We start from the raw sequence: 24,805 nt of genomic DNA, 5'->3' as shown, positions 1-24,805 counted from the left end.
GAAATGGTGAGTAAATCATGCAAGGTATTAGTGTTGCTTATGAGCAATCACAGGGGAAAACACTAAAAGAACCTCTTACTACCAAAGGTGAGATAATCAGAGTACATGGACAGCAGGGTATAAGCTGGGTACACCTGGTCTTTATCAGTGTTCAGTAGACACACCAGACACAGATACAAGGTAGTGGCAAGAGTGAGTGCCCCTCGCACAACAGTCACAAACACATTGACTGGCAAAATTTGTCCTTGAGAGCCTTCTAAGCTTTGTTTTTTTTTGGCAATATCCAACTTTACCTGTTTGCTGACAGCTCATACACAGCCAGAGTTGTGGATGGTTTGGTCAGAGCCCCACTTTCGTCCACACAGCGTTGCACTATGAAAAAGACAGTCGTCAGCAGAGCTAACACAATTCATTAAGCCAGTTTTCCCTGTGCTCAGCTGCATTAGCAAAAAAAAAAAAACTTTCAAGTTTCTTCCTTTCCTTTTTGTAGGTTGGCTGAATCCAATGTAGTCCTCTTGCAAATCTTCCCATTTTCCTCTGGATATTAAATTCTGCTAAATGAAACCTTTTGAAATGCCTTAAACCACATGTGAAGACACTGGACTGGTTAGGTATAGTACGTACATGTGCCACTCATATCTAATTGGACTGAGAACTAATGGAAGCTAATGCCAGCTTAACATGTCAACACAGAGAGAGCCCTGCTTATTGTCCTCCCTACTTTACAAATCAACAGTTGCATACTCAGGCTGTTTGAGAGGAAGGGGCAAAACTTTTTTTTTTTAGAAAGGGTACCTCCTTTCAAACATCTGGCACTCACAGTTTAGGGTGAATGTAAATTTATTGCGGCAGAGACTGAGGTGCATGAGTGGTCGAGGCAAAGTGAAAGTGAGACTGACAGGCGAGAGAAGGGTGAAACAAGTCAGGAGAGACGGCCCCAAGATGACAGACATGAAGATGAAGATGACGAGGGAGCAGTTTCAACAGAAACAGATGACATTTGTCTAGGGGCAAGAGCAAAAACCAGCGTCCACAAAGAAGGAGGGGACATTAGTGACTTAGGGGAAAGGACTTAGGGGGAAAGCATGATGGTCCTAAACAATCACTCAATCAATCAATCAATCAATCAATCAATCAATCAATCAATCAATCAATCAGACTTTATTTATAAAGCGCTTTTCATACACTGACATTGTAACACAAAGTGCTGTACAAGAAAAACAACTTAAAATAGAATAAATTAAGAAAAAGATCCCAGCCCGACCCCAAACCCACCCACAAATCTTAGGTTAACAACACAATATGCAACAATAGTAATAAAAACAATGAAAATAAAATAAAAAATAAAAAATCTAAATAATTTGCTGAACGAACTGAGGAAACGCTCTGATGATATCTTAATAAGGAAACACTGGAGGTAAAATAAGATGTTAAAACTCAAAACAGGAAATTAAAATCACCAAAGTAAAATACATTTCTAAGATAATAAAAGACTAAAATTTTAAACCATTAAAAGAAAATAAGATGTGAGACTTAAAATAAATAAATAAGTAAATAAATAAATAAGTAGAATAAAAGTGACTAAATTTGAAATAGATAATAAATAAATAAATAGATAAAACTATTAAGAGTAAAAATAAAACTTAGTTAAATGCAAGACTAAAAGGTCGGTCTTGAGTTTGCCTTTAAATATATTTATGCTCTGGGCAGCCCTCAGATCCTCAGGCAGGGTGTTCCACAGGCGAGGGCCGTGATAATAAAAAGCTTGCCTCACCGTGGGTCTTAGTTTTTACGTTTGTTACAATTAAAAGTCCGCTACCTGAAGACCTGAGGGCTCTCACTGGCTCATATGATAAAAGCAATCTGATAAATAAGAAGGGCCAAGAAGATTAAGAGATTTAAAACCAATAAAATAATCTTAAAATCTATTCTAAAAGAAAGAACAAGTGAAGTCCCACTACCCCCCCCGCACTGCTTTGGGTTTAAAAAAAACGATCATTTAATTCACAATGGTTTGAAAGCTTTCACTGGTTATAATATTCTGTAAATAGAGATGCAGCTTTGTAAACACATGAAACATGACACATTTGTGAGCACTGGTTTCACTAACTGGAAAAAAGCTCTGGATCTCTTTAGAGAGCCCGAGAAAACACCTGCCCATAAAATGTGTGTGTGTGTGTTTGTGTGTGTGTGTGTTTGTGCGCGCGTGTGTGCGTGTGTGGAAGGGGATATAGTAGGGGGCCTGTGCCCCAGCTTTATGCCAAGCAACGCTCCTGGTTCTTGCACAGAACCGGAGTGTACACAAGAATATGAGAATTGATCTAAGGCTAGATTCGGAAGACAGCAATACGCCGTTATTGCGTCTAGCCCATAGACTGTATAAAATAGGTCTAGCCTGCCTTACCCAAAGAAGAAGAAGAAGAAGTTCACACTCCGGACCAGTGGGTGTCAGTAATGTGTATTAACCATCCCTCCACTTACAGCGGAAGCAAATGATCGTACACAACGCTGGCGCAGAGCACACGTGGGTACACACAAGTTTCTTGGAGTGATGTGCTTGAGTAGTTTATAGTAGATAAACATGTCGAAAAGGCAGAGAGTTGTGTCAGACGAAAAGCCCGGTCCTGATGTGGAACACACAGAGGAGGAGATTCCGGAGACAAGACGGACCCGCAGTGGCCGCAAAGTGCGCACTCCAGCCGCACTGCTGGACTCCGAAGTCTCGGTGAGGACCCCTACCCGGAGGACGAGGAGGTCTGTTCTCCAAGAGCTGCCGGCGGAAGAAGAGAAAAACACCGAAGAGCCAGCGCCGGGACCCGAGAGTCTTTCCGAGGAAAAGGACATTATGTCTGCCGAGCCAGAGCCGTGTACAGTCCCTGAGCCTGCGGAGCCCTGCACGGAGGCTGTAGCACAGACACACAGCAACGACGTCAATGTGAGCGAAGACGCGCATCTGTCCGGGCCTACACCAGCAGAAACGGTACCCACAACCATCGAAACCATCCCCAATAAGAAGCCTCGTTTGGGGTCAGCCGGGAAACCAAACTCAGCCGTGCCGCTGGGGAAACCCAAATCAGGGAGAGTGTGGAAGGACCGCAACAAGCAGAGGTGAGATGTTCACTGTGCGCAAATCATAGACTGTATAAATAGGTGCAAATGCATTTAATAAGTGAGTCACATTTTCTGAGTTGTCTTGAGTGTTCTTTATTGAGGTGGGAACGTCAGGATAACTCAAGACACCGCCTACATTGTCCACAAATGTATAATGTACCGCATTTAAGCACTGCTTAATTATGATTCACTATCATATTGATACAGTACATTTAATACATTCTATCTTGTGAAGTGTTCCTGTTAAAATTACAGATCATTGTGGTTGATTCTTCTATTCCTGATATGTTCATTTTTATTTTATTTTTTTATTTAACCCTCCTGTTATGTTCGTTTCTCTGGACCAGCAATAATGTTCCTGGGTCAATTTGACCCGGGGCATATTCAATTATCCAAAAGTGTCAGAACCCAGAAAATCCCAATACACATTTTTTTAAATTTAATTTTTAACTCCATTACTAACCATTTAAATCAATATTTAGGCCATTGGTGTTCTTAGTTTCTCACAGATCATGGTTCAATGAGGATAACTCACTCGTTTTTCATTAAGATTAATGTTGAAACTTTTTTCAATATACATTGGAAAGCCCTCAACATAAATACAATAGTTTCATATGACATTGATTTTTTGTCTATTTTTTGTTTTTAAATTATGAAGTGATGTTGATAAATAAACACGTCACCTCTTCTGCCACATGCTGCCCAGATTTTTATATTTCATTTAGCTGGTTTGCAAGGCAGATTTTGCCAAAAGTAGACTTTAAAAAGGGTCCATTTGACCTGCAACATAACAGGAGGGTTAACCAGGAAAAAACCACATTAAGATTAAAAATCTCCTTCTCAAATGTGTCCTGGCCAAGATCAGCAGCAGCACATTCCAGAAAGGTTACAGACAAACAACACATAATTCTAAAACATTACAACATATCATGGGTTTCAGAACAAAAGTCATCAGTCAAAGCATCTACAAACTGAAGCATCTTCCTCAAGAGCCTTCAGTCTGCTTTTAAACACATTTAAAGAGACAAGCTCACTCAAACCCAGGCTCTCCTGCAACAGGTTCCAGGCTGCAGGAGCTGAGTATTTAAAACTCTTTTTATCCATTTCAAGATGCACTCTGGGGACCGAAAGCAAAAACAAGTTTTGTGACTGGGTCACAGAGCGGAGACTGTAGCTTCCAGTATTTTCAAATGAATAAAATTGCATAAATACGAGGGAAGCAAGTTAAGAAGTGCCTTATAAACAAGGACATGCCAGTGATGTAGCCTACGGGTAGACAATGCAGTCCAGCCAACTCGAGCATACAGGGAGCAGTGATGGGTTGGAGAATAAAACCTGTAATGAACCTCAGAGCTCCATGAAAAACGGTGTCCAGAGAGTGAAGGCAATGAGTGGATGCATGCATATATAAATATCACCATAATCAATCAGGGGCATGAAGGTAGCATCAACAAGTTTTTTTCTTTGCGGCAAAAGAAAACATGACTTGTTTCTGAAATAGAAACCCAACCTCACCTTCAACTTCTTAACGAGCTGTTGAATGTGAAGCTTAAAGGACAGGGAATCATCACTTATGAATCGAGAGAGGGGGGGTCGAGAGACACTAATAGGGGGTTGTGAGAATAGATATTTTTTATTTTATTTTAAAGTCATCCAAAATGGCATATTTTACCCATTATTATAGTAATACAACAAACAAACTAAATAGTATTTTACTCCTAAGGTTAGGGTTATTTAACAGTTAATTAACAAAAGCATAAGTGGCAGCAGGTTAATTCAAACAGCATAGGAAACACAGCCACATGTGTATGTAGGTAGGCTAATTTTCTGAGGACCAGCTAAAGGAAGTATGAAGCAACATTTAATCACTTTGAGTGACAGTGGGAGTTGCAAGTCTTTGGTAGCTATATTTTGGGGGTCGCAGGCTGAAATGTTTGGGAACCCCTGTGGTAAACTACATAAGTGGTGTGGCTATTTCTACTTTAGTAAACTATTTAAAAAAAACATACTCACCCTCAAAGATATCGTACCTCAAGGGCTGTTTTTCCTTTATTTACATTTGATTACTCTCATCTTTTGCCTGTAATATGATTTTACAAATGCCAACATAGACACACAGTTTGGTTTGGAATATTCAGGTCCATGGTGATGAGAATAAAACACTTAGTAATGATGAGCCCGTTGTCATCAGTGACTGGAAACGTGTGCATTGGCTGAGGTTGTGAATTAGTGTTCAAGTTAATCAATAATGTTATATGAAAGTATTGTTGTGGAGAAGGCTGGGAGCTTCCTTATCAGAAAGGATTCAATCGGTCATACATCGAAGTTGGCATTATGAATAAAAAATAGGTTTATGCAATAGATAATTTCAGTAAAGTCTTTGCTGTCATGCTGAAGGTATAAATGTTTTCCTTAAAGCAAGTGAAGAAGTAAAGCTTGACCTTTTTCCCTGGATGGAAAATGGATTTTGTAGAATGAGCACAAGAAAATGATTTAATGTATTGTTGTATAGAATATAAAGACTATATCTTTAAATCATATTAGAACCTTCTCAATGTGGTTTGTTTTTCTGTAGGTTCTCTGCTCTGGTGAGAGATAAACCATTGTGCTCTTCTTGGGAAAAGAAGATGGAGGCCAAGCGGGACAAGCAGCTGGTGAAACAGTACACTTTGCAGCTTAAAGAGGAGAAAGCCAGACAGAAAGAAGTAACCTAAAGCATTGTGATAACTTAACCTTTATCATAGTTATTGTTTATGAACTTTTTAAAATACATTTAATGTTTTCTTGCTATCCAGGAAAAGAGGAAAAGGAGAGAAGAGAACCTGAAGCGCCGTGAAGAGAACGAACGCAAAGCCGAGATCGTTCAAGTGGTACGTCAGCTGTTGTTCACACAAAGCAGGAGATGCTGCTACATTAGGCTAACATTGGACACCACATGCATCACACATTATACGCTATTTCCAACTTCCACATGAAGTGTGGAGAGCTTAACAGAATAAACTGGGCATTTTATTCCATGACAATGTTGACACAAATTTCAAAGGTCTGTGGAGGAGTAAAACCCAAATATGCTTACCATGTTGTACGAAAGTGAAGGTGCCATGCTCAAGTAGCTTTTTAATTCACGACAAACTCACAGTATGTACTTGGAGTAAAAAGCCTGATTTAATAGCTGATGCCTAGTCTCACTACCATCTTAATATTAAAGAATAGACAAAACAGTCTACTATTCTAGACTTTTCATGTAGAGAACTGAGCAATATAAAGCCTCATTAGACTTCTCCGTGAATCGACGTAGGTCTGCGTAGCTCGTTTACCTACCCAGAGGCCTACGCAAGTAGCCGACGCGCACATCCTCCAAAATGTGACTATACCTCGAACCCACGTGGACCGAGAGCCCTAAGAATGTTCCACCTAGCTGTGTTGTATTTCCTACATTAACAGCAGATCCCGGATCACTTCGAATTGGCCGTGTATTTCATCTCCTCCAACGTGTCCTCTCTATTCTTCCATGTAATAATCATGTCTGTATGATAAACAGCAACATGTATCAGCTGTAAATGAACATAATGCGCTCAGAATTGCTGTGAAAAAGTAAACAAAAAACATAGCAAGGCCAGATCAGGCGAGAGACAACTGCCCCCATGCGTTTCGGCGGAGTATTGCTGTGCAACACGGAAACATAGACGAACAAGTATGTAGTGCTCACATCTAGGGATGGGCATTTCAAGCCAAAATACTATTCAATAATCACTGGCATATTTTCAGCGATTATTCGTAATCAAGCTCTCTGACAGCGGGTTTGAAACGTCAAGTTGAGACAACCGTGACTGACACAACATTTGTTGTGCTGCAGGGGTAGACGGTAAAATCATATCCCATCCCTACTCATATACAAATCGACCACTGCTGCGTGGGGTCAACACAGAAGTATAAACCAGCCTTAAGACTTCTGACCAAGATAAAACAAATTGTGCAATGCCATCGTTTACAGTCCGACTTCCAATATCAGAAACCAGAATGGAGTTTGAGTTGAGAGGCAATGTCAAAGCAGATTGTGAGCTGCATCACCATAGAGATATCTGCTAAAGAAATACGGATAAAGTCAAAATTATTAACAGAAAACTGCTGATAAGCTACAGGATTGCATTTAGGATAATATCACTCCACCCACATAGGCCGATCTTCTGCATTAAGCAAATTTCCATTGAAACGCTAGTAGACGATACCACTCAGACAACAAAAGATAAACACAACACTCCTGATAACAACATCCTGCGTCTGTAGATTCTGTTGTCATAAAATTGAGCGATCCATTCATTATTCTTTGCTCTTGTGATACTATGATAGATGTTAAGTTTGGTCTTTATTGTTAAACGTATTGATTTTTACATAATTGACGATAGAAGTAGAAAATAAGCAAGCCATCATCTTCTCTTCTTTGTTGAGGGGTGCTCATACGTTGTACTGATCATTTAGTGCGATCGACATCAACAACAAAACGAGAGGGTTTCAAAGATAGTTCATCTAAATACAGGCACTCGCTCCTAAACAAGACCAAATGCTTGATCCCCTCCAGTTTTACAACTAGCATTAGATATAATAACATTTGCTTTACACTCTTTTTATGGCCAAAAATAAGCTGCTCTCTATTGTACACAGGATTGATGGTTACTGCCTTTTTCTAAAATCAGCTCATCTATAGCTGTCAAATGGTGATCACTTCAGCATTGCCAACACAAGGCCAATGTTATAAGTGCTTCAAATATCGTATGTTTTATCTCTGTAATGGTGGCCATTTGTCTGAAATATTGTCTCATCCAGACGAAAGGTTATTGTTTTTGCAAAGATCTGTGATATTATTGAGAATATGCGCACCTTTTAAAGTATTGTTATATCACATTAAACCATATTGCTTTAGTGACACATGGATCAAAAGTTTTGTAACTCAGACTCCAGAATTGAATTTGAGATGGGAATTTATTCTGTTTTATCTCCTCCTGTCTTATTTGTGTCACAGATCAAGAACACAACAAAGATTAAGAGGATGAAGAAGAAACAGCTGCGGAAGATTGAGAAGAGAGACACGCTGGCTCTGCTGCAGAAGTCACAGATTGGAAAAGCCAAAGGACAAAAGAGTAAAAAGTTTGACAAAGATCAAAATCAAAAGACTGTGAGATAATAAAAGTGTTAAGTGCTTTTGCTACATGTCTTATACTTGGATGCATAAATATAACGAAAATAAATGTTATTCATACTGCAAAATTAAATTTCTACTTTATGGACTCTCTATAGTTTCCTTTTGTTTTTTACTTGGACCTATCCGACAGATGCCTTCTTCTGAAAAACCTCTCATGTGACCGCTTCATCTCTTTTCCAAGACCTTGAATATCATAGGATTGAAGGTTTTACCGTATCAAATAAGAACCCCATCAGTTTCAAGGCTGGAAAACTACACAGGTTAAAAATAGGTTAGGTGGGGTTAATAGGTTATGAGTTGGATACATGAATGAAGATATATGAGTTGTAAATGTGGACATCACAGTTACATGATGGCCCAATCTCAATGTCCTTCCTAAACCCTAAGCCCTGAGCCCTTCTTGACTTAATTGACGTCAGCTGGAAACTGATTAAGGTGAGGAGGCTCTAAGTGCTCAAAACTGTATAAATGGGGACGGGACAGCAGCAGTTTTGGACCTCTCAGGTAACCTGCATGATGTCATCACCTTAGAGGCATTAGGAATTTTGAATGCACAATTTTTACTTTCCTTATAATCAAGGTGATTAAGGGAGGTGACAGTGATCCAGGCTCTAACCGTCCAGACTGATTAACCACAAATTAAAAAAATATGTAACTATAAATATATAAATTATAATTTTAATAAATGTGTGAAGATAAATAGATTAAGGCTGTTGTCTACATTTATAGTTACAGGTAAACTTTTTTGTAACGCCAACATTGGTTGCACCTTCATGCTTCTTATTTACAGACGGTCTATTTTTAATTTCATGTTGGGTCATTCATTTGCCCTCCATGCTTGTGGGCTTCCCCTAGGAATCCCGTGCTTCACATCACAATGCTATGAACTAGGGGCACTTTCCTTATGCAAAGGCACAATCTCAATGTCCACCCTCAAGCCCTCGCTGTCTTTGAGGCGCGTTCCCGCTAAGTCCATGAGGGCTTAGGGCTGTCCCACTGTCAAATCATGAAGTGTGTGAGGGATCTCTCACAGACTTTTTGAGCCCTTTATGCACCCTTTCCGTAAGTGGGCATTTTTGCAGACTTAGCGTAAGGGATTACCCATAGTTTACAGCATTGTGACGTGAAACACGGGATTCCCAGGGGAAGCCCGCAAGCTTGGAAGGGTAAACGAACGAGATAACATGAAATTTACAAAAGTGTGACAGCAAAAAAGAAGCAGGAAATATACAGGTAAAAAAAAAAGTTTGCCTGTAAGTATAAATATAGAAAACAGCCTTAATCTATTTATCTTCACACATATGTGTATTTACATCATGCAGGTTACATGAGAAGTCTCAAAGTGCTGTCCCATTCCAGTTCTACAGTTTGAGCACTTACAGCCTCCTGCCCTCAATCACTTTCCAGGCGACGTCAATTAAGTCAAGAAGGGCTCAGGTCTCAGGGCTTAGGGAGGACATTGAGATTGGGCCTAAGTCTGCAAAAATGCCCACTCACAGAAAGGGGGCATTAAGGGCTCAAAAAGTCTGTGGGAGATCCATCACACACTTGAGGATTTGACAGTGGGACAGCCCTAAGCCCTCATGGACTTAGTGGGAACACGCCTCAAAGTCAGTGAGTATTTGAGTGTGGACATTGAGATTGGGCCGATGACTACAAAGTTAGATTCCTTTAATGCATGCAGTTGTTTAAATGACATAATTTGTCCAAAGTAAAGTATAAATTGCAAAACTGAAAAATATGACACATTTGAACCATTCAGCTATTGTATTTTGGTCAATTAAGAAATTTTTATAGAATATATTTTGAAGACATTCATACCTTGACAGATCTTCATAGTAACCATATAAAACGTACCTGGTAAATAAATGTCTAAATTATTTTCAGGAATTAACATCTTTGGTAAAGCTGACACAGTTTGAAAATAAACTAACTGTCAACTGAAAAACATGAAATAAATTATATTTTATATTCATGCTTGTCTTTATGTGGTACACTGATTTTCTTTGAAGGTCATTTTATTATTCTGCACATTTTATGAGAAAACAACCTGTTGTAGAAAAACAGCTTACATGAATATATCTGTTTGTACAGTGTGGGGGGGTGCTACAGATGTGTTAAACTAGAGGCTGACATCATAGAGGCAGGTGATTTATGATGCAGCACACTCACAGCTTTAAGAGCAGACACAGACGAAAGCAATAAGTAAAGACTAAAGTGTGACCGTGTTACTAAAAAAATAAAAAATATTTTTTTTATTGAAAATGTAATTTAAAAAACACACCCTTAGTCGCTTTCACAACATTAAACATTCACTTGGTCTGGTTTTATCACCACCTTTCAGTGGATAGTTAGCTTCAATCAGAAAGGGAAGATAATCACACTCAGTTGTCTGTTTATTTGATACAGTTAACTAAACGATTAGACTGCTTTTTTTGCACCACTAGAATCACGATAAAAAAAACAAAACAAGCACAATCACAGTGTGGCTGTGGATCAGTGGGTAGAGTCGGTCGTCTCTCAATCAGAAGGTTGGCAGGTCGATCCCAGGTCCAGTAGTCACTCGAAGTGTCCTTGGGCAAGACACTGAACCCCAAATTGCTCCCGCTGCTGTTCAGCGGTGTGTGAACGTGAACAAATGAGAATAGCTAATACTGATGGTCATTTACTATATCAGCCTCAACCATCAATGAGTGAATGGGTGAATGTGACGAGAAGTGTAAAGGCGCTTTGAGTGGTCAGAAAGACTAGGAAAGCGCTATATAAGTACAAGTCCATTTACCATTTACCTTGTTGAAAATTGGATGAACTTCAAGACTGTTGGATCATATTATTATTATTTCCCTGACTTAATGACCCTTTCATAAAGTTTCTAAAATATTGCAGCATGTCATGTATAAGATTTCAATGTATTAATCACAAAAGGAAATGAGAAATATGTTCATTGTAGCTGACTGAATACACCTGTATCCTGCATTTCACACTTTTAACATCACTGGCAGCTCACTTCTTACATGGTGACTTAAAGCTTTAATTTGAGGGTGTAAACATCCACAAACATGCAAACAAATTTGCCCTTTACCTTTGAGGACTTTCTGATGCTGGTATCTGTATAATTATTACACTCACAGAGGGAGTAATTTGACTTTCGGTGAGTTACTTAGAATAAAAGGTTAGACTGTTTCCCCACCATCATGTTCAACGATTTTAAATCCCCTTAGAAACATTTAGGGTTAACTGAAGTCACATTAACATGGATGTACGTACCAGAGTCATTGGAGTGGTTGATAAGTGCATCAGTTATGGTACTTTTATTCTGACCTCAAACAACAGTCTGGTATTGAAACTTTAACATGAAGGACTGCATCACGAGACAGTCTTAGTCACAAACACTGTGATGTATGTTCACCAAAAATAGCAAAGTAAATACTGCATACAAAGACACCCTGCTTTTTTCTCATACCACTGACTTTACATGAAACATTCATTGTTCAACTTCTACCCAAGCAGCCTATGGACCAATAACTCAAAATTGTCACACACACACACCTGTCTTTGTGCCACATGGTGAGACACCTCCTTCAATCCGTCAGCAGCCTGTTTGCTTTGCACGGTCCTTTCAGTTGCAGTAGACTAATGTGACATCTTTTTGAATGCATTTATGAACATAGCAATTGTCTTAAACGGTGGTGAACATGGAAGGAATGACCATCCTTCAAATATGTTGAGAGCCGGGTCTCTTTCACATCATTTTTCATGCCTGTCTTTGACTCTATAAAATCAGACACAACTCCCAGAGATTGAGCTAAAGACAGAGGGAAGAGGGAGCACCACAGTCAGAGGCAGATTTTGAAACAGGTAACAGATTTTCCTAATTTTGGTGTCTATTATTATGTAGAAAACTTGGCTTAAATTAATTTCTCATTATATAAAAAAAAAAAAAAATGTTTTTTGTGTTGGGTAATGTTTGTTAAGACATTTCTAGATTTTGTAGATTAGATTATTAGAATGCAGAAAATCATTGTTTTCTCTATCCGTGTAGGTGAAACAGAGATTTACAATGCATCTGATAATTCTGATGCAGCTCCTGATCCTGGGTGAGATAGACAATTCATGAAAAATCACAATACACGCTACATAAAAGGGATTCAGACCTCGCATATAATGACGTTTCTTTTCTGATAACAGCATCAGTAACTTCAGCAGTCACGACACCAGGAGCCACCCCTTCAGGAGGCACCACAGCTGGAGGGACGACAGCAGGAGGCACCACAGCTGGAGGGACGACAGCAGGAGGCACCACAGCTGGAGGGCCTGCTGCAGCCACGAGCGGCGCAGCTATGACCACAGCAAACATGGGAACTGCTGCCTCAACCAACGCCAACACAGTAGGGATGACAGCAGCCGTAACATCGAACTCAACAAACACAAACTCCACCACCAACGCTGCTGCTTCTACACATCCAGGGATCACATACACAAGTGGTCTGATTGTGTGCCACTTCACTATTGTTCTTTTCAAGTCTCTCTTCACTGTGTGACGTGGTTGTATTGCCTTTATCTATCCCTTCAGAATATGTAATTTATATATGAAACTGTAAAACCGTATAATCATGTGACGCATTTGTGTTGATGGATTTAGAAAATCTAAATGATCCAGTGTGTTAAGATGTTATGATTAAAGTTCTGTATACACCGATTGTATCTTCTCCTACCCAGAGAAAGCTCCTTAAATTTGTGTTAAAAAGACCTCTTTCATAAACCGTTACAAAGTCAAACTTGTACCAACATTTCTTTTTTTTTTCCTTCTGGGAAAACATTTTATTAACTTTTTTTTCCTTTTTAAATTATATACAATAAGTGCTTTCCTGCAACATTACATATCAAACCTAATATTTTACCTGCAATAGAAAGCCATAATTAAAAAATTTATTACACAAATGAAATAAATAATAACTAGGTAGAAAATAGAGTCTAAAAAGTAACCATTAGAAAATATACATGTTTAATGTACAGTCCATGCTAGCTGCAAAGCTAGACATAGACATGTTAGTGTTCTAACATGTACCTTTTTATACATTCAAATCAAGGTTCAACCTCACTTAGTGATTACAAAAAAGTGACATTTTCAGCATTTCTCTCTGTAATATTGTTTCCCAAGAAAGGGTTTTACATAATGCACAAATGTTTCTTCGGTGTGTCACCATACATCGAGATGACTAGTTGAGAGGGGAAACATTTACAAAGTGACGTGGGTTGTGTATCTTTCCTTCATGAAGTTATTGCGGTCAGATTTGTTGTAATTGTGTTGACACATGTTTCTGTAACTTTTTACTCCCCATTTATATTATGAAAGTGAGCTTGAATCATTATCTTTAACCTAACCAATCAAAAATAAAGGAGTATTATATCGTCATGAACATGGGTGGGCCTACTGGTTTAAGTTTGCACCCCATGTACAAAAAAAACTTTCTTACCAAAGAAACTAAAGATCTTGCAGCAATTCTCTGAGGGTAGGGTATTGAAGTGATAAGGTGTTTTCTTCCTTCACACTCATATTTGTATTATCAGAGGAGTCACTAGTTTGTCTCCCAACACAGCTTCTCTGCAAGATAAACCAAGATAAACTATCAATACAAAACATACTTCAAAGTTCTCAAGAATAAAAGTGAAGTTGCCCTTTAGTTTTGTAAGTGACACAACATCACAGATTCAAAACGAAATGCACAACATAAACAGAAAAGCATAAAGACAAAGTACATAAGAGAGACATGTTGTTTAGCTGGACTACATGTGAGTCATGACAGGGTGTGAATGGCTGTCAACACTGCATTGTAAGGCAGGCTATAGTATGTGTCTGGGGAATGTAAGGGATGTCTTATCATCTCAAAGGTCATCCTCGCTGATTTTACTCCAGAAGTCCTGCTTGCTGGTCTTGAGGAGAAGACTTTGAGGATATAGATTTGATTGATTGTTAGAAGCGTGTGGCAATAATTCTTGACATTACAGAGAATCCAAAAACCAACAGAACTTAATAAAACAAGGTTGAAAGATCCCAAGTATTACACTGAGTTGTGTATGATTTTACGTACAAGTGCTCAATTTATGATGCACTTTATGAGTGAATTTTGAAAAGCATACTGCAAAAAATTTGTATAGTCACATGTTACTAATTGATGCAATGGAAATGGCATCTACTGAGGTTACAGGTTTTGCATAATAAGGAGCACCGTGACCTTAACTCCAACTCTTTGCCTCTTGCTGGGTTGACCAATTGAGTCAGCAATTCCAATATGGTGACCATCCCCATAACAGAAGAAGCTAATTTAAGATAGCCAATGATGCTCATTTGGAGCGTTTATACTCATTCAGACAGTCTCTATCTTTATCACCCTCCTTATTGTCCTTATTATCTTATGTCTCCATCCTCATCCCTGGAATTAGCAGTCTGTGATCCCTGCTTCCAATATCATCCACTTTCCCTGGTTTCTCATCATCACAAAAAATGCAGTCCATATCCAGCTGATATGCACAAATTTATGTATTTTACTGAACTGACGTCACACTTAAGAAACTCCACTAGAAACTTGCAAAAACGAAAAAAACAAAAAAACACAGGGAAGTACATACAGTAATATTGAAATATAAGCGGTCCAAATCCATTAGTTGCACTTTTTGGGGGTACCCCATGAGGAGGTACTCCTCATGCAATGGTTCTCCCAAAAACTAAAACTGATTTTGCAGCCTTCCTTACCCCACTGGCCAGATTCTACTTTGTTGTAAGTCTTCCTCTCCTCTATCCTATGAGGTTTGAACCAAGGATGCTCTTCATTTCAGCAGGCTAGAAAAGATTAGGCATACTCTGCGTGGATCCACAAACCTTTTTTAAAGATAAAAAAGATGCTCTTAGATGTGAAAGGGATATGGTGGTTAAATGTTTCTTTCTTTGGCCTGTGGTCTTGTGGCACAAGGTGAGCAACTGTACTACTCTTTCATTTCAGGGTATAAGTTATCCCCACTTGGTGTCTCTGTTGAGCCATTGTTGTCTCTTTCAGGATTTAATCTCACTGTCAGCAATTTGATCAAATGACACATTACATTACAGGTCTGGTCTGTTTTCAATGCAATGCATAAAGATGTGATTCTTCAAGATATTGAAAACAAAAGCAAAAAAAAAAATGTTTCCTTCAGATAGTCAGGGTAATGAGGCTCATCTAATACTAGAAGGGCCAGAATTCCATTTCTATAAAGGCCACGAGAGGTCAATTTGACTGCCAGATTCCAAATTGTGTTATCTGTTATGATAAATACCCAATATAGACAAGGATGTGATGTGTTGTTTTACCAAACTGATTAACAACACTACTTAATACTCATATAAATAAGTGTTCAGCTAAAAAAAGTGGTGTGGGGTTTAGTTACACTGTAAGGATATATTGCATATTTATACATAGGATGAAACTTTCCATAATGAGTCACTTTCATCTGCTTCTTATTCAGATAGATCATCGGTCAGCCGTGTCCAATTCCTTAAACAACTGTCAGGCTTCCTCAGCAGTCATCTCTCTCTCTTTGAGTTTCTCTTCATTGCCAACAGAGTTGTCTAATTTCCTCAGTTTCAATCCAAAACCTTTAATATTGCTCTGTACCCTAACTCATGGCCAGTTTCTACAATTTATAGATACAATAGTTGCCAACCAACCAAGAGGCCTATGCCTGGAGCAAAAATGTATCAATCTAATCCTGGGAGTCATTACAACTGCCTGTGGCCAAAGTTGTAATGCTATCATGTTGTGCTGTTTCAATCTTTTATTTATCATTATTATTTGTTATAAACTCTGCTTTGACCTGTCAGGGACTATGGATGAAAATTGGCCTTAGGGCTAACTCTGGCATATTTACATGGATGCTATGCTGAAATGTTAAATAATATGCACTGTCCCTTTAAATAAATCAATCAATCAATAAATAAGTAGGTAAAAGCGATCATATAATTGTTGCCTTTTGTGTAATTTGTATAAATGACATTTTAAATATGTTAACACACAACTTTAGAAAAAGTCAGGAACCTGCAGCACTGTAACCATTAAGTCAACAAAGTTACATGACATAAATTTGAGAACAGTCAAAATGACCCCCATGGCCGTTCTAGTGTTAGACACCATTTAAACACAAGGTGGCAATATTTCACAACTTTTTAGGATCAATCTGGTCAACTTGATAATTTCCACATTTTCATTATATTTCTGAGCTCATTTGAAACAAGTTACATTTAGACGACACATCATTTGTGTGTCTTGTATGGAGAGGAAATTAATTCATGGCATGTTTAATTCAGGATTTTTGATGAAAGGCATTTTTATTTTATGTCAGAAATAAATAAATAAAACTGAGGCATTTCCAAAACTTTGAAATTTTATTTACAGGTCAAGTCAGTCACATGCAACATTTTCTTCAAATGAATAAACGTGAAATTAGCAAAAACAAGAAAAGAAAAAAAAAATGCATATTATTTGCTCCAAAATAGCAATATACAAAAATAGAGCTTACAAATACTGTACAGCAATTGTCTCCAAAAATATTCTGCTGCAGAATTCTTAGTTTTACAAACAATGTCTGTGAGAGTCCACAAACATAATCAGTGTTAACAAACAGGGGTGGAGGAAGAGGAGGAGGAGGAGGTGGGGTTCTGGGTGAGGTGAGGGTGCACAGGTAAAGGTGTGAGGGTTTATTTGGAGAAAGAAAGTGAAGTTATTTGTGAGTTGGAAAGGTTAGGCTACAGAGGTATAAATAACACGCAATACAAAACAAGAAGAAAGTTCACTTCAGGGAGGCAGTGATAGAAAGTGAAACTCCTAAATGGTCTGGTCGCTAAAACCAACCATGGAAATACAAGAAAACCCTTCATGAACAGAAAGGATTTGTTTACAATATTTTTGTATGTTTTTTTTTTCCTTTTAATAAAACAGCCGAGCTTTGTCATATCCTGCCCGAGCCAAGAGACAATCTTATGAATGACTTTCTGATACCATCATTCAGACAGATTCTACTCGTATGAATGGTTGTGTGGCAGTGTTCCGCGCTGTCACATCTCTTCTGATTGTGTCTTGTATATTCATAATGGACTGAACTCAGAAGCAGCTCTGACGTCAATGGTGATTTGAGTAGAGGAAAGTCATTCATCAATTTATTCATGGCGCAGTTTTCATTCTTTTTTGGCCATAATCCAAAATAGACCTTCTCATCTACTCCTTAAGATTCAAAACCCTCCCTCCTGCTGGCCGGGACCCATTTATAAATATTCGCTTTGGGTTGGCACTTTTGATTGAAGTGGGATTAGGACAGCACACGAGGAAGAAACGGGGAAGTTAAGGTGAAAAGGCTAAAAGTGTTTACAATCAAACACAACATTTAAGATGGCCAAATGGCAGGGAGTGTTCAGCTGCCATTTAGTTTACAGGAAAGAGCATTATTTGTGCACTTATGTATAAACACACCACTACTGACAATACTGTCTACATAGATTTATCAATGGTGATATCAGTGGCAACAGGACTATGCAAAATAGCATGCTTTCATATTAAATCTCCTCTTCATTCATTGCTTTCTCATCCTGCGACAAGCTGCAGTAACAAAGCTTTTAAGACTTGTGTTCTTGTCGCTGAGCTACAACATACGTCTTTGTTCAGGGACAGTGGGCAGAAACACTCCCCAGTGTACAGTTAGTATAGTGAGGTTTTGGGGATATTTTTATGTAGATGAATATGTTTAAAAATCTGGAACATTTAGAGTGAGAGACAAGTCAAACCAAATAGTCAAAGCCTCTTCATAACCAAAGATTAAGAAGCCAAAAAGATACCAAATACTGTACTTCATACATCATACTAAGGAGGAACCTTATGTTGCTTAATTTCCTTTAACATAAAGCCACAACTTCACAAACAGAGCAGAATATAAAAGCTGTGATTAAATGTTGGGTCAGTTTTTGTTCAAATGAGGCTAATGAGGACAATATGTTTCTAGAAATGTGGATAGTTTTTCCAACAGAGCTGAAAGGCTTCCTGCAGGGTTTGCAGGCAGGCATTCAACAAAGATGACACATCAAACCACCACAGTGGCCACAGTATTGATGATCTCCTGACATAGAAGTTTGAATGCACTGTCACTTTTAGACCCACCTAAAACCCAGTCTAGTTGAGGATTGAGATTGTGAAAGGTACAATCAATGTATCTCTCTTTTTTTTTTCTTTTTTTTTTTACACTTGAGCTTATTTATACATTTATTTTAGTTTTTCTTGTTAGCTTGAAACTGCATCTTTTCCCCCTTAACAATCAGAACTAAAAATAACTCTGTTATGTTGTTTTCCATGAGTCTTGTTCATCTTCTTGCAACAACATGAGTCTTTACGCACTATGAAGCCAGATTCCACCTGGGTGTTAAATATTTACTTGTTTCTATGTTTAATTTTCAATTCTGTTAAAGCTCCAGTGAGGAACTTTTAGAGTACGTTGATTTTGGCACCCCCTGAGGACAAAGTGATTCCTCTTATCTCTTCACTGATTTTAAACTGTACATGTGAAAGTAGTTGCTTTTGTAGGTCCAGTATTAGTTTCATAACAGCTAAAAACTCCTCACATTAGTTTTTAAGGGGGTGGGTCTACTGTGTTTGCACATTTGGTTAGTGCATGTAATAATAATGTGCGATTGTCACTTGGCGACACCTATCACAGGTGAAAGACCATCTCTGACATATCTCAGGCTCATCACTCTGAGGCACGGCTTTTTGTTTCCTTTAAAGGCAACCTTTTAGATCTTTGATCAGCACATTTAACCCACGGCATGTGCGCTGAGTGCTGCTAGCAGGGATGAGGACAAAAAAAGCGACAGGGATCAGAGTTACTGTATGTATGGCACAAAACAAAAAGCACCCTGAACTGTGCAGAGAGACAGAGATAGAGAGAGAGAGGAGAAAGCACCAGAATCCTGTGGCCAAAAAGCACAACTACCCTGTTTGTATCTGTGTGTGAGCGTGTGTGTGTGTGCATGAATGAAAATGCTGTTTCATTACAACCCACTGACCACTGACTCTATGGCAGGGCTTAGGGTTTGGGGGGCCTCCTCTCTGTGTGGTGCATCTGTGGGTGTGTTTTACAGAGTAGTGTGTAACATGACCAAAAGATATGCTGATGACATGTTAAAGGCAGTAAATCAGATAGGAGCTGGCAGTTGGCGTTCACTTTCTGGCTGTACCAAGAACTGGTAATAAATTAAAAATTAAATACAAGTAGGGCATTAGGGTGGAAGCAAAATGAACTGCCACTGTGTGTGCAGCAAAGTTTAGGTAGGAAGCTAAACAGCATGGAAGGCAAGAGCCTGCTTCTTCCTGGTTTCTGCCCACATTGAATGTCAGTCATTTTCTAACAGGATGTGTGGGGCAAATTCAAGGTAACATATTGTGACATTTTTCTGTTTGGAGGAAGCCAAACTAACATTCACACAGCTCAGCTTCAATAAACTGGAACGATGCAGCAGCAGAGTAAAAATAAAACTGGAACATTTGTGATACATTTCTTTGTTTAATATTGCCTCCTTCCTTTTGTTTGTTCTGTAAAACAACTCTAAAGATAAAGCACCAGGTCATCCACACTAATACTGCTTTATATAATCACAGTAGTTACTATGAAACTCAGATTTCACTACTGGGAAAGTTCTGTATTGTTTTTACTGATAAAGGAAGATCATGAGTAACGTCTGGGGGTAACCAGGTGTATAAATATCAGGTCAATTCCTTTTGAGGAAGATATATGTTGTGTTCACTGTATCAACAAAACAAAAACAGTCACATTGTGATGAACAATAAACACGTGAGAAGGGAACTTTTCTCTGAACGTGGTGTGAATATTTTGGGTTTTTACACATTCAAACCTTTCACATTTAGTCAGACATTACGTCTCGAGGTTGCTTTGAGCTTCATTTTGTTTTTGTGCAATTACAACACCGAGCATTGTCCATATGTCCTGATATCCACCGACATGATGTCCCTTTGAGATATTATTTTTTTTGTTTAAAAGTCAGTGTTTTAAACATTGTGTGGCTTTGTACTGTACATAGAAATAAAAATAAATGATAAAATAGAAAACATGACCTTGCTACTATAATCACAAGCAATTAAGGTTTGACTTCTCGTAAAGTGCTTGTTAAAAGAACAATTTGTATTTTAGTGTATTGTAGTTCTTGGCTTTTGTGTTGTTGTTTTTTTTTCCTGGTCTTTCACTGGTGTCCCCAGAAAGTGCTTTGGTTGTGAAAAAGTTTTTGAAGGAAACTTCTTCTACGTCAACTCTTCTTCATTGTCCGAGAAAAAGGAAGATGAAAAGTAAATCATTATCAGTCAGAACTGATGTAAGGAAGTCCTTCAGTGAACTGATGCCAGGATAACAGAGGTGATGATTGCTGCAGATTCACCGTTTTTTTTTGTGAGTAACTGTGCAGTGACTCCAGTTTTTTCCACTCTGTCCACAGACTCATACCGAAGTATACCTGTACAGGTGAGAGTATGAGCCATGGGGTGTGTGACTACGTGTTTCTGTGGTGTACTGTCTGATAGTCCGCTACACCAGGTGTTCGATCCCGGGCAGGGGCTGTTGTATTGGCACCGGGGGCTCTGGGCTGCTGGCCTGCTGGGCGAGCTGCAGGACGGGCATGTTGCAGAGCGGGCACACTTTCCTTACCTCCAGCCACTTAATGAGGCACCTGGAAGTTCAAGAAGAAATTTGAAATGTACAGTATGTTTGCAATGATGTAAAAAATCAAAGCAGCATTTTCTTAATTTTAAATGTCTTGTTCAGTAAATTCTTTGACTGACAATCACAAACAAGTAGGTATCAAAAAAGCATTTAATCTAGATGCACAGCAGGGAAGGTGACTGATTTTTTGCCCGTCAGTAGTATGTAATGCTGCATCTCTCTCCCTTCTCTCTCCTTGCCCACATACAGACTTGCCCACATACAGACTGAATCACAGGAGCGGGATGCCATTCAGCGTCTAAACAGCAGTTAAATATTTGTCCATATTTTTATTACAGTTGAAGACGCTTTTGGTTTGTTGTTGCACCACAGACTTGTGGCTTTTTCAATATCATCTTTCATGGTCTGGAATACAGTAATTGATACGTCAAGCTGTTTACATGACCTAATTACAGCCTAGTAGTGTAACGATATTATGAACTCTTTTCTCTCTCTCTCTCTCTCTCTCTCTCTCTCTCTCTCTCTCTCTCTCTCTCTCTCTCTCTCTCTCTCTCTCTCTCTCTCTCTCTCTCTCTCTCTCTCTTCTCTCTCTCTCTCTCTCTCTCTCTCTCTCTCTCTCTCTCTCCGATTATTAATTACTGTTTATTGATTTATTTAACGTTAGTGTTAATTGGGAAATTGTAATTGTAAAGCATGGCAAAATTGTTATCTGATTTGGTTGTTTTATAGGCTATTTTAGTTCCTTTTTGATAAAGAGTCACTGTGTCTTTAAGATAAAGTTGTGTGGCACGTAAACAGCATGTATGTTGTGTTATACTGTTTTTTAGAATAGAATCCTGCGGAAAGCTTTTCATTTGTCTTCCTCTGAGGCAGATTTAGCAGTCTTTTGTGATACACTGGATTGATTACGATAGAGCTGCACCACTATATGTGCCATAATGCTGTAACTGCAGTTAAACCTGACAAACTCACCAAGTGCTGTACTAGAAAAACGGTGTTCCTTATAAAAACACCCATGAATGCTGACGAGGGCAAGGGTGGTACAATAATTAGGCTGAGGTGGCCTCCTCATAATTTTATACGCAGGGAAACCCTTTGTAGTGTTTATGCATTTATTTTGTCATTAATGATTTGGACTGAGTTTTACCTCCCTTTTGTTGTTTGTGTGAGAATTATTATTCTCTCCACTGCTGAATGTCTTTAGTAACGCTCTGCTTGGAATGTCTGTTTTCTCTCTGAAACGGCTCAGCTTTACTGGCACACTCTATAAGGAGTGTTTGTACAGTGGATTCAGTGAGTGGTCACCACTCTTGCAGCAATTGGGGGGGAAACTAGGCCAAGGGAGGTGTCGTGCTGATATAAACAACTCAGTTGAAATGGTCAGGGCACAAGGGGGGGGGGGGGGGGGGGGGGGGGGCGGTAGAGTGGGCTCAAGCAATCATTCATGTCCTGTATAGTTTCTTAAAACTACACACATAGTTTTAGTAGTAACAATTATTAACTTTCTTAATGTGAGTCACACGCATGAACTCACTCTTTGCAATGACTTGACAAGTACTATGTTTTTTTTCATGAATGAAAATCTACTACTCCTGTGCCTATCAAGACATCAAATGTGTCCTTGACCCACATGTGCTCACTTTGTATTGTTGTGTCCACAACGCACACCAAACCTTATACTCACTTTCTATGAAAGGCATGTTTGCACGGACAAATCCCCAGCTCGTCTTTCTGTTTGAACTCCTCCAAGCAAACTGCACATATCTGTAAAAAAAAAGGGGGGGGGGGGGGTTAGCTATTAACTTCACTTGATGCACCCCTGAGGTTTAGTTCTTCCATTTTTTTTTATTTAAGCTCTGTGTTGAGGGATTGAAAATGAATTATCCAAACAACCAAGGTCAGGACCTCCTGGAAAAAGACCAACATCTGCAAAACATTTGACACAAATACTAGAGCAGTGACGGACCAGCTATATTCTGTTGTGCAACTCTGAACTGGTCTCCAGTGCGGGTGAAGTCAGGCCGTGTCCGTATGTTACCTTTGAGCACACTGTTTATCTGTGATGATGTGATTTTTTTCTTAGCGTTTGTATTCAAAGTACAAGTGTTTAAAGAAGATTATAGACAACGTCAGAACAGATGTGGACAGCGCACTGGTGCAAATTAAAATCTGATCAATAAAAAGAAAAGCGTATAATCTCAGTTCTGTGTGTTTCTGCCAAAACAGATAAAACAGCAGTGATAACCGCTGTACACATCCCTGGATGTTGCCCTTTGTAAGAGTCACTGATGCAATCCTGATCGACAAGTTAGAGGTGTATGTCTCCTTGTGTGTTTGTTTTACACACACGTCCAACAGGCATGACTTGTCCAGGCCATAACCTGCCAACCATCACAGGCTAACTGTTGCTACTGTGTGATTTTGTTTTTGAAGGAGAGATCTGGAACATTTTTGAACCCTGTACTTGCAGATTCAGCCAGTTGGGAAACTTTTGGAGAATGTTAATTCTACAACAACAACAACAACAACAACAACAACAACAACAACAACAACACCAAACAAATCCTTTCAGTAAGCCTGTTGAGTCACTTTTTATATTGTCAACAACCGGCTTAATGTTTATTATTGAATTACTCAAAATGTAAGGTGTAACAACGTGCATGGATGTGATGATTGAAGATGTTCTGGTAGCATGCAAACTTTCTTTAGTGCTTTCCAGAATTATTCATAGTGAAAACATACAAATCCAGAGAAATCTAGGAATCTTAATTCCTTTTTTAACATATGCACCCTCACTTTTTTTTCAAATCTGCTGACCATAACTGAGGGTTGGCCTTTTTTCATCTAATCAAGCAAGATGCACTAAGCTAAAAACTCCACCTCCTCCATATAAATGTCTGGTACTGACACCCACATCACTTGATCACTTAATCTTCTGCAGTCTCACGCGCAATCCTACTTCACAGACTCCATAATCAGGGGAAATACGCAAGGTCACTCCCTTGCTTATTTGCCTGCTGATGACTAGCAACCAGAACTCCTTTTTGCATATTCCTGCAGAGGAAAGTTCACAAAACCTCACTATGGAGCACTGCTTCATAATATGTTCCCCTGGCTGTGTATACCTGCAGGAATATTGCCACTTCTTCTGTCCATGTAATGACACTATCCTTTTGGTTGGGTTGGGATGGGTGCACAAAGGGGAAAAATGGGGGGAGTAGCTCCTCTCTGAGTCGTAGCTAGCTGGTAAAAAGAACCAACAGACCAACATCAGAGTTGCAATGACAGGAAAACAGTACAGAGGTAAGAAAATAGGTCACATTGGAGCAAAATTGGGTACTATATTTCTTATTCAGTCAAGTCTAGACAGGCTGTCCTTGACTGAACTTCATCCAACCAGTGGATAACACTGAAACAAGAAAGACTTTCAATTTGGCACCATGTTCCTGGCTGTCTCATCCTGCAACTATTACTCTTTTTGCCACACAGATTCTCTTTTTCTCAGCTCTGCTTTATGGGAGCTGGACGGACAAGCAAGGATGAAAAGAACAGCATGGGAGCTCTTAGCTTTTCTCCTGATGAATTTTGGACGCAGAGCAATCCTCCGTTAAGATGTCTGCTTGGCTCCCTTTGTTTGTGAATAGATCAGTGTTTTTGTTCTTTTCAGTGCCTTGTCTTCAGAGTCACACTCACAGTTGGGATCTGGCACCCTTCACCAACTTTTGACAGAACCTCTTTCTTCCTATTAAG

The 24,805-nt window shown here is 39.0% G+C and overlaps 2 protein-coding genes and 1 long non-coding RNA gene across 3 annotated transcripts in view; 2 read left to right on the top strand and 1 right to left on the bottom strand.

The window, feature by feature from the left end:
* Positions 1–2,436: 2,436 nt before the first annotated feature.
* ccdc86 (coiled-coil domain containing 86) lies at positions 2,437–8,401 on the top strand. The gene is made up of 4 exons (XM_034688684.1): positions 2,437–3,108; positions 5,687–5,816; positions 5,907–5,981; positions 8,132–8,401. Exons 1-4 carry the CDS (start codon positions 2,582–2,584, stop codon positions 8,291–8,293), a joined length of 894 nt encoding a protein of 297 aa, XP_034544575.1. The 5' UTR covers positions 2,437–2,581; the 3' UTR covers positions 8,294–8,401.
* A 351-nt stretch (positions 8,402–8,752) lies between these two features.
* Positions 8,753–13,071, top strand: LOC117816315. The gene is made up of 4 exons (XR_004631924.1): positions 8,753–8,815; positions 12,096–12,169; positions 12,354–12,408; positions 12,500–13,071. It is a non-coding gene; the product is annotated as an uncharacterized LOC117816315 (long non-coding RNA).
* Positions 13,072–18,039: 4,968 nt separating this feature from the next.
* Positions 18,040–24,805, bottom strand: part of rnf24 (ring finger protein 24) — a 34,190-nt gene continuing 27,424 nt past the window's right edge. Inside the window, exons 5-6 of the mRNA XM_034688223.1 lie at positions 22,740–22,819; positions 18,040–21,062 (exon numbers count right to left, since the gene is read on the bottom strand). Of these exons, the coding sequence (XP_034544114.1) occupies positions 20,921–21,062; positions 22,740–22,819 (222 nt within the window). The 3' untranslated portion in view covers positions 18,040–20,920. The remainder of the gene's footprint in view (positions 21,063–22,739; positions 22,820–24,805) is intronic.

Source organism: Notolabrus celidotus, chromosome 7 (assembly GCF_009762535.1).
Source record: "Notolabrus celidotus isolate fNotCel1 chromosome 7, fNotCel1.pri, whole genome shotgun sequence".
Taxonomy (NCBI): domain Eukaryota; kingdom Metazoa; phylum Chordata; class Actinopteri; order Labriformes; family Labridae; genus Notolabrus; species Notolabrus celidotus.
Note: the sequence above shows the minus strand (reverse complement) of the source record. Positions and strands in the feature narration are given on the sequence as shown.